At 34.4% G+C, this 9604-nt stretch overlaps 1 protein-coding gene across 2 annotated transcripts; it reads left to right on the forward strand.

Annotated features, from left to right (window-relative positions):
- The first annotated feature begins 6333 nt into the window (after positions 1 to 6333).
- Positions 6334 to 9031, forward strand: LOC114935968 (uncharacterized). Of its 2 annotated transcripts, XR_003820610.2 has the most exons (6): positions 6334 to 6519; positions 6602 to 6724; positions 7400 to 7677; positions 7760 to 7892; positions 8331 to 8560; positions 8661 to 9031. XR_003820610.2 is itself a non-coding variant. In XM_085489371.1 (5 exons), the coding sequence occupies exons 1-5, from the start codon at positions 6429 to 6431 to the stop codon at positions 8423 to 8425; spliced, it is 720 nt and encodes a 239-aa protein (XP_085345497.1). In that variant the 5' UTR covers positions 6334 to 6428; the 3' UTR covers positions 8426 to 9031. The 2 variants fall into 2 exon arrangements, 1 of the variants encoding a protein (XP_085345497.1); XM_085489371.1 differs by having other exon boundaries at positions 8331 to 9031.
- The last annotated feature ends 573 nt before the right edge of the window (positions 9032 to 9604 follow it).

The raw sequence follows: 9604 nt of genomic DNA on the forward strand, positions 1-9604 counted from the left end.
TTCATCGCACGGATGCTCAAAGTATGTTTTATCCTCATTTTCCATTACATTAATTTTCAATTGTTTTATTGAATTTTGATTTGATGGTCCCAGATCACAGGTCATTCCGAACACAGTATAGCCACTGTTATACAATTGGACAATTATTTTAAATAATAATTCTTTGGTGAGATCTTGGTCAAAATCGTAGAAGACAGGCTGTTTCCATTTTTTGAATAACCCACGAGCCATAACGACTTGGCATTTTTTATGAGGGCCAATAACTCTCTCCTGCCTTCTTTCAATTGCCATTTGATTTGACAAATGAATTTCGTCAAAACAGATCACTGTTGCCTTCTCGAACTCTGTCATGTTTTCACCTTTATATTTCATAATCAGCAAGGTTGAATGATGCTACCCATTTTCGGAGGGTTGATAGTGCTGGAAGAGGAATCTTTTTGTTTTTTCGCAAATATCTGTAAGCTTTCGGGCTTACGCTTCTCAATGATATTGCAGCTGCAATATCCTTTGAAGACCAATGGGTTAACTTCTGTATGGGATTCATTAAGCGTTTAATTTGTCCAGGTGTGAAAAAAGGACTTAGCATCTCTTGCAATTTGTTTTTCATCTCTTGCTTGTGTCCTTTATTAATATTCTTCATCTCTTTCTCATGTAGTTTATTAATTTGATCCAATTGAAGAACTTTATTTTGAAGAATTTCATTTTCTCGAACCAAGTCTGCATTTTCCCGTATCAGTTTTTGTATATCATCTTGATTGAAAGAAACTTGTATTGAACCTTCACGATAAGGAAATATAAAAATAAATAAATATAACTTTGCTAAAAATTTAGTTAAGTTATAGAAATCTAACCAACAAAAAAATCATAATAGAAGGACGTACTAAAGTTATTACTGCTTGTACTTGTAGAGCATGATGCAACAGGATTCGCAGAGCTTGGTGTATCTGGAGTTTCAGAGCTCGATGCGACTTGAGTCACAGAGCATGATGCTTCTTCATTTGTGAAGCTTAATGTGACTTCATTTGCAAGCGTTGATATCACAAAACTCTCAGAGCTCGATGCAACACAGTCTGTAGCAACGTATGTACATTCTTTTACTTCTGTTCCTGAAAGTATATTTAATATATTGTATGGAAGATAGGAGTATTATTTATACATTGTGACGTGACGCTTTTGGAGCGCCGTCACAAGGGCGAAAAGCCCGATCGGGTAGGCCGCGGAGATCTGGAGCGCCCCTCACTTCGGGGAGAGAGCGCGGGACCTTGCGCAGTTAAGCATCAAGTATCCGTAATTTACTTTGATATATCTCGCGCAGAATTTAGGCGTTGAAAACATTATAGATACCGAGAGGACTCCGGGAGCCAAAGCAACCACAGGGCCGATCCTGAAGGGGGACTGCGGAGGGCCCGGCCAGCCTCCCGCTTGTTCCCGAAGGAGAGATGCCGCGGGAAGAAACCCGGAGGAAAATCCTCTCAACCAGCGATACGTTACCGGCGTGAGAATTACCTCAGCTAAAGGGGGAGGCGGAGGGAGACCTTAGGGCCCCCGCCATCGACCCTATCATCGAGGGAATGCGCAAAAGATCGGTGCGAAAAAGAAGGTACCGAGACGCGCGAGGCCCGGCTCTCTACTGTTCGGTGTGCCTTAGACCAGAGAGGGTGACTCCAGGACTCCAAAAGTGCGACCCGAGGTGCGACTCGACTTCACCGCCAGAAACTGTAAGCCGCCTCTCGAGTAGTCGTAGATCCGTGTTGGTTGGTACCGTAGATATTGATCGTGTATCGTAATTACCGTGAGTACCGCACTCTCTCATTTTTCGTATCGTTTTGTGTGTGAGAGAGCGGACTCTCTCTTTTCGTTTTTGGAGTATCGTATCGCGGGGCCAGCCGACTTTGCGTTTCGCGAGCCGAGCCCTCTCCAAAAAGTGCCGCCGACAGTCTATCGTCTCGAAAATAATTATTATAAATTCGGGTTACCGAAATATTCAGAGTCACCTTTTTTTTATAGGCTCGATTATTAGATTTTCGGAATTTGCGTGTAGCCGTCTCCGCGAGTTTGTTAACTATTTCATGGTTTTCGACTCGGCGAGAGAGTCGTGCGAGAGAGTCACGAAATTACCGTCATCTAGTTGTTATCTTGTTTTTTTGCATACCGTGCCGTGTCTCGGAGTATCGTATTGTGACCTCTGTCTATACCGCGTGCCCGCGAAAATAAGTTAGACCATCATAACGTTTACCGATTTTGTCTTTGTTTATCCCGTTTGTATATTATTGTCGCGAAATTCTCTAAGCTGTGTCACCTTGTATAATTACGAATAATTTTATAGATCAAGTCTGAAATACCGATATTCGCAGATCTTTATATTATATTTTTTGTTTTACTACCGCTAGTTTATATATTACTGTTTGTTACATAATTGTATTATCCAATTGTATGTATCCGATGTCAAATTGTAAATCCTAAGTGTCAAATATATATATCTGTCAAATTCTAACACCACGTGTATGTCTCTCTATACCTCTCTCTCAACCATAGACCCATCACTCCTATAGACCCGCGACTCTGTATGAAATTTGGAGAAGTGACTTTAAGTACCGTTCACAGTATTATCGTGGCGCGTTCACACGCGCCTAGCGCCCAACTTTACCGTGAGTTAATGAACGCCCCTAAGGGCGAATAATTAACTCTTCTGATACCGATTTTTACCGTTTTATTAGTTAAACTTGGAGAATCTTTAAATTGAACGCTCCCCTGTCCGAACTTGGCGTTTTGGAGCAGGAAAAAACGTTGCAACATTATTAATATATAATCACTTAAAACATAAATCTATTCACATCAATAGAAGTAATGTCTATATACATACTCAAATCCTTCTCCACCACAGTTGTTGCATTGTCCTCTACAAATTCCATTGGAATTGCATCAAGTTTCAATTTCCGAGATTTCACAGGGCTATAGTTAGGTAGTAGCCCAAGTAGCCACGATCGATTTTTGTATTGTGAAGAATGGAAACGTTGGGAACAAACCCGAGCTAGATAAACAAATTTTAAATAATGTATTTTATCAATTTTATTATATTTTATAATTTTTAATTTGTTAAATTCCATTTATCACCTGTCAGTATTATATACATACAGTTGTTTGGGTTGACGTTTTCTTTGCAAAGTATTTTCCATTTTGCAATCATTTCTTGATTTTTTGGAAATGAAAAATATCTTACATTTTTTTTATTTCGCGACGTATTTTTACAGTTTTTGAAAGAACACGACGGCATTATAAAATTGTGTATAACCTGTGTATAACGTGACACTATTTCGTTTACTTTTATCGTCGCCTTGCTATCGGTTGGCAATGGTGATTTTGCAAGATGGCGGAAACTTGGTGCTGCGCAGAATGTGACGAAAATTCGTCCGAGAAGATAGCACACCTTGTTACTTCCACCATGTATAGCTCTATCTACCAAGCTATAAATTGTTCCTAATTTATGACAAGTCGGATAATTTGAAAAAATGAGAGTAATCTACTTGAGAATGTCTTTTTGTGATACCAATCTAAATAAATGTTATTATCTATTACTTTGATCATTATGTCTAAAAAACTTATACATCGCATATCCTCTTTTTCTAATGTAAATTTTAGTCTATTGTTATAATTGTTGAATTCATTCAAAACGTATGTAATATTGTCAACGGAAATGCATAGAATAATATCATCTACATAACGGAAATAGAAAGTCAGTTCGCAATTTAAATTACCAATTACCAATGTTTCCAAGTCCTGCATAACTATATCGGCAATGATTGGAGAAAGTGGGGAGCCCATAGGAGTCGCATAAATTTGTTTGTAAGTTATGTTATTAAAAGTAAAAAATGTAGAAGTTAATATAAATTTTATCATACTTATGAAGTCATTTTTGGGAATCTTTGTGTGTGACTCTATAAAATGCCATCTACTATTGATACCGTTCAATGCAAGATCTACGGAGACATTAGTAAACAATGAAACGGCATCGAATGAAATTATTGTGTCGGAATATTTTAGCGTTGTTCCTGATAGAGTGTTGCATAAATCAAAACTGTTATTCACAAAACTGTCAGCTCTAAGAAGGCTATCTTTTAAAATTTTATGAGAAAAAGAAGCAATGTTATATAAAGAAGTATTTATTGAGGAGACTATTAATTTGAAAGGAATATTTTCCTTATGGACTTTGGGAAGCCCATAGACCTTGGGGAGAAGGGAATCGCTAGAAAATAAATAATAATATTTCTTCTTATTGATATCTTTTTTCAACCATTTTTTAAAAAAATTATTAAGTTCTTTTTCTATTTTAGATGACGGGTTATTTTTAACTATGGTATAAGTAGAATCATCTTTTAAAAGACTCAACTTTTTTTATGTAGAATTCTTTATCTAATGCGACTGTAATACTGCCTTTATCTGCTCTAGTAAATAAAATATTGGGGTTTAGATTACAGAATTTAATTGTGTCTTTGTGCATGAGAAATAATTTTTCTTGTGTGTACGTTTTTTTTGTCATTATTTTCTAAAAATAAAGAAAATTGTGGAATGGCAGCATTACGAATCAAAGTAAGATCTCTGATCCCATTAGAATTACTCTTTATATCTTTAATGAATATATGTATGGCTACTTTTTTATTTATAAGCTTGGAAAACTTGACTTCGACGTAACTAGCAAATTTTATTTAATTATTTCACGACGTTTTGACCATTTGGTTGTGGTCCTTTTCAAAAATTTGCTAGTTACGTCGAAGTCAAGTTTTCCAAGCGTATTTTCACCACTAGCAGCCAATATTAATTTTGATTAATGTTAATTTTAATTGATCTTTTTTATTTATGTTAACTGGAAGACTGAAATCACCTCCCAATTGCAGTAGATTAGTTACATTAGGAGGAATATTTTTATCAGTTAAATTAATAAACCATTTCTGGTTAGTTTGTTGTAAAGGATTATGTGTAGCATCACGGAAACTGTTAGCAAAATATTATTAATTAATTTATAATATTCTTAATATTATAATTATTAAATAAAATAATTGCTCATATGACAATTTAGGCTGCGTTCGGAAACTACACATTCGGTGTGGTTTCGTGATTTCAGTGGAGAAATGGAGAGGATACAGTGTGTCCTCGGGTGTAGAATGTTTCCGAACGGATGCGTATATTGTACGCATTTTGTGTACAAATATATATATACATATATATTTATATATATTTATTTAGTATTATCAACAATATTAGTCGATAATCCTGTTGTTTTTAATTTAATAGGATCAATATTATTAATGTTATTAATATTATTAATATTATTAATATTATTAACTGTTTCATGTGACTTACGTAGCCATAGGAATTTTTTATTATGTATGTGATATAACTTTTGGTTGAACAAAAAAAAAAGAATTGTAATGATAATTAAAAATCTCCTACCAGATATAAGAGGGTAAATAATTTTTGAGAATTTGGAGTTGCCTTGACCGTTTTTTATTGAGTGAGTTTAATGTTCTATATAAATTAATTATCTCTATGTTAAGAATTTCAGTTCTAATATTATGCAGCAAACCACGCATCCTATTTTTTTATTTATAGTGGTAGAAAACAAACTATGATTAAATGTCGCAAAACTTGGAATCTCAGACCACTCATCTTACTTATCCATTGTTTATCAGCAAAAAATCGTTAACTTTGTATTTTAATATTTGATTTTTATGTATTGAAGAAGACTGTAGTGCAGTCGAAACGTTTACGTTGTATATTGTTTCTCTAATGGAATGAGAATTTAATTATTAATAAATCTTTATATCTTATGTAATTTTGCTCGTTTAGTTGGCCTACAATATTTATTTCTTTTAATTTTGTTAATTTATATGTTCGAGATTCGAACGTTTAAAAACCTGCAAAATAGAAAGCATATAAGAACACTCATGAAAAATAAATAATATTCATACAGTATTAGCATGCAACATGCATCATGCGGATAATTTAATTTATATTATTTTCTAACATGCGTATTTTTATTTTATAGTTAAATTAGCGCTCGGCCGCAAGGGTAAACGGATACCCCGCGCCTGCGAAAAATAAGCGCTTACGTTAAACCATAATAAACAGTAAGGACCGCGGCCGCGCGATAGGTGATACACAATAGTTCCGTTAATAACAAAATGCGATGTCAATCTCACAATAAACAACAACTCTATGGGTGCGTTCCGTTTCACGCATAATGCGCATAGACTGCATAAAGAACCGTTCCGTTTCACTCAATGCGCGCATTGATAGCGCACAGAATTCCCTATATCCCCACCACTTCTCGCGCATCAACGTGCATCAGCTACCGCAGCTCGGGCGTGAAGCGTTTGATGCGGAGTTGATGCATCAACAGAAAAGGCGCCTTTTTTATTCAAGTGTGCACAATGGCATTGGTCGAAGTCCCAGTCATTGATGAAAATAATGAAGTTTTTACTCTTATACTGGATCAAGAAACTGCTGCAAAGGCAAATCAAGGTATTAAATTATGTACAATCAGTATATACTTATAAAATATAATTCTATAACCTAAAAGTAATGAAAGTATATAATTTTACAGATCCACAGTTTTTGCAAGATATCTTTATTAAATGGAAAGAAAATAAATGTAATACTGAGGGACTTAATAATGGAAATAAAGATGTATTGTGTGTGCCTGAAATTAACACCACTGAAGAACCTGGTAATTTTTATAATTTAACATTTTGTTAAACAGTAATAAGTAATATTAGGCTCCCAATTATCAGAAATATAGGAAAATAAATGAGCTCTTGAGCCAATCGCTGTTATTGTAGCGTGTTTAATTAATCTTTATTTAAAAGAACACCGTAAAACGTTTCAGCCCTGATTGGGCCCTCTTCAGTTACATTAATTAATATTGTCATGCTTTGTAAATTTTAAATAATTATGTCCTGTACGCCATATGTATATAATTTATTGATCCTTTGTTTGATCATTGTTATTTCAATGCTTTGCTGTTCATCTGACGCTCAGAGACCTTCTGTTTCTGTTGGATGGCATCCAAAGGAGACACGACAGAAACAGAACGTCTCTGAGCGTCAGATGAACAGCAAGGCATTGAAATAACAATGATCAAACAAAGAATCGATAAATTATATACATATGGCGTACAGGACATAATTATTTAAAATTTACAAAGCATGACAATATTAATTAATGTAACTGAAGAGGGCCCAATCAGGGCTGAAACGTTTTACGGTGTTCTTTTAAATAAAGATTAATTAAACACGCTACAATAACAGCGATTGGCTCAAGAGCTCATTTATTTTCCTATAATTTTGTTAAACAGTATAGATTTTGTAATAAAATTTACTTTATGACTTGAATAAAATTTTAGATGAATCCAATTCAAAATCTTTTGTGTGGCCTGACGCTGCAGTACTTTTGCTTGTTGAATTATATAGAGAAAGAGAGCAAGAATTTAATACCGGCATGAAAAGACACAATATCATTTGGGGAGAGATTGCTGCCCAAATAAAAGAAACTGACAAAAAGTATATAGTTACTGGTCTTCAATGCTCAACAAAATTTGCTGGCCTCAAACGGACATATAAAAATATATATGAGCAGAATAAAAAAAGTGGTAACTCCCACAGTAGTTGGGCTTTTTATTCAGTAAGTATATGCATATGTGTTTGCAAGTATAATAATATAATATTGAATGTATAGACTTACAAAACTGATTTTGTATTTGTAGGTAATGGATTCATTACTTGGTGAAAAGGCATATATACAACCTCCAGCTGAAGCGTCCAGCGAAGGTCCATCACAACCGATACTATCTACATCAGGATCTTTATCTCCAGCGAGTTTCTCAGAGGATTTACGAAGTAATAACATAATTAATAAACCATAGTTGCTTTGGCGACAGAACCAAAATGGTTCACAATCAGATTAAAATAATCCGTGCGTGTCAATCCGTGATTGAAATCTAAAATTTCATTGATTGTTATAATGAAATTTCAGATTTGACCAATCACAGTACATGGATTATTTTAATCTAGATCATTTTGATTCTGTCGCCAAAGCGGCCCACGACTGAAGGCATTTTCAGTGTTATGCATGGTCTACAATAACAGCAAGAGTACAGAGTACAAGAATAAGCAGTAAGAAGTACGAAATGGGATTTGTTCATTTCGTTACTCCCGACGAAATGAGCGAATCCCACTTCGTACTGCTTACTGCTTTACTCTTGTACTCGTACTCTTACTACCATTGTAGACCCCGCATTATACATAATCTTGTAAACATTTGTATTAATATTGCAGGTGCGCCTAAAAAAAGACGAGTTGAGAATATTCTAGAAAATTATATTGATAATATAAAGCAAGAAAGGGAGACTTACAAAAAAAGAGCGAGATGAAGAAAGAAAGAAAAAAGAAGAAATTAGAGAAGCACAATATGAAGAAAAGAAGAGAGAGCGTGAAAAAATGCATCAAGATAACATGGAGGTACAGAAATCACTACTTGCCGTCCTGCAGAATTTTGCAAATAAAAAGTAAGTTAATCGAAACGATTAACGTTAGTGCAATACACTGTGATATTAAGGGTGCAATTTAATCAGCAGAATGATTAAATTTTTTTCCATTATATATAAGAAATACGCAAACCAACCTGGGCGAGGCTGGATTAAGATGCGCGAAAAATGTGCCTGATAGAGTCATATTTAAATGCACAGGGTATTACTTATTAATTCTCGCCCACTAAATAGATAGCGTTATTTCTTATCAAAAATAAGTTGAAAAGTCCTGAATAATTTTAAATAAAATAATAATTTGAATAATTTTTAATAATTTTATAAACCCGGCGCTGTTTGATCGTACTTTACTCAATAATTACTAGTTCATTAAGTGTAAAAATTCTTTAGGACTTTTCAACTTATTTTTGGTAAAGAATAACGCTATGTACTTAGTGGACGAGAATTGTACGCTTTTGAGAAGACTGAAATAAAAAGTTATTAAATTCGTTATATTACCACGGTGATTTTTTAGTTATAAGCTTATTAGTTTAATAGTTTATAGTTTATTAGTTTAATTATTGGGTCTGTTTTTTGTTCCTGAACTGCTGCACTAGTTCAGAGGTTGTCTTTTGCTCGACACTGATAAGAAAAGGACAACCTCTAAACTAGTGCAGCAGTTCAGGAACAAAAAACAGACCCATTACCTCGTATGTCCACCGAAAGAACCAAAGATAAGATCTCTCCCATGCACGCGCGCGCGTGCACAGAGAGGGAGAGAGAGCATACTACAGTTTTTATGTGTTAAATTGTACGAAATATGTTATTATTTTAACGGGTGCATCCCGATTTCAGATGTACAATTCTAAAAAAGAATAAAAAGTATTTTTATACTTATATATTTTTTATTAATAATTATAATCTCATTCGTAGCGCATTCATAATTGTTAATCGTTTCTGTTTTCCTAATTCTGCATCGTGGTGTGTATTAACAAGGTTGTCTTCATCAAGATTTAATTGTATACCCATGGGCATTTCATCATTTTGTAAAATGCAAATATTGTGTAACACACAGCATGCTAGGAT

Source organism: Nylanderia fulva, unplaced genomic scaffold (assembly GCF_048542155.1).
Source record: "Nylanderia fulva isolate GAGA-0341 unplaced genomic scaffold, ASM4854215v1 Scaffold81, whole genome shotgun sequence".
In the NCBI taxonomy this organism is placed as follows: domain Eukaryota; kingdom Metazoa; phylum Arthropoda; class Insecta; order Hymenoptera; family Formicidae; genus Nylanderia; species Nylanderia fulva.

What these genes read in the sequence shown, in the direction of transcription:
- LOC114935968 (XM_085489371.1), top strand. Translation starts at nt 6,429, where the DNA reads ATGGCATTGGTCGAAGTCCCAGTCATTGATGAAAATAATGAAGTTTTT. An exon ending in TGCTGCAAAGGCAAATCAAG is followed by an intron (nt 6,520 to 6,601) that starts GTATTAAATTAT and finishes ATAATTTTACAG; the next exon opens with ATCCACAGTTTTTGCAAGAT. An exon ending in TAACACCACTGAAGAACCTG is followed by an intron (nt 6,725 to 7,399) that starts GTAATTTTTATA and finishes ATAAAATTTTAG; the next exon opens with ATGAATCCAATTCAAAATCT.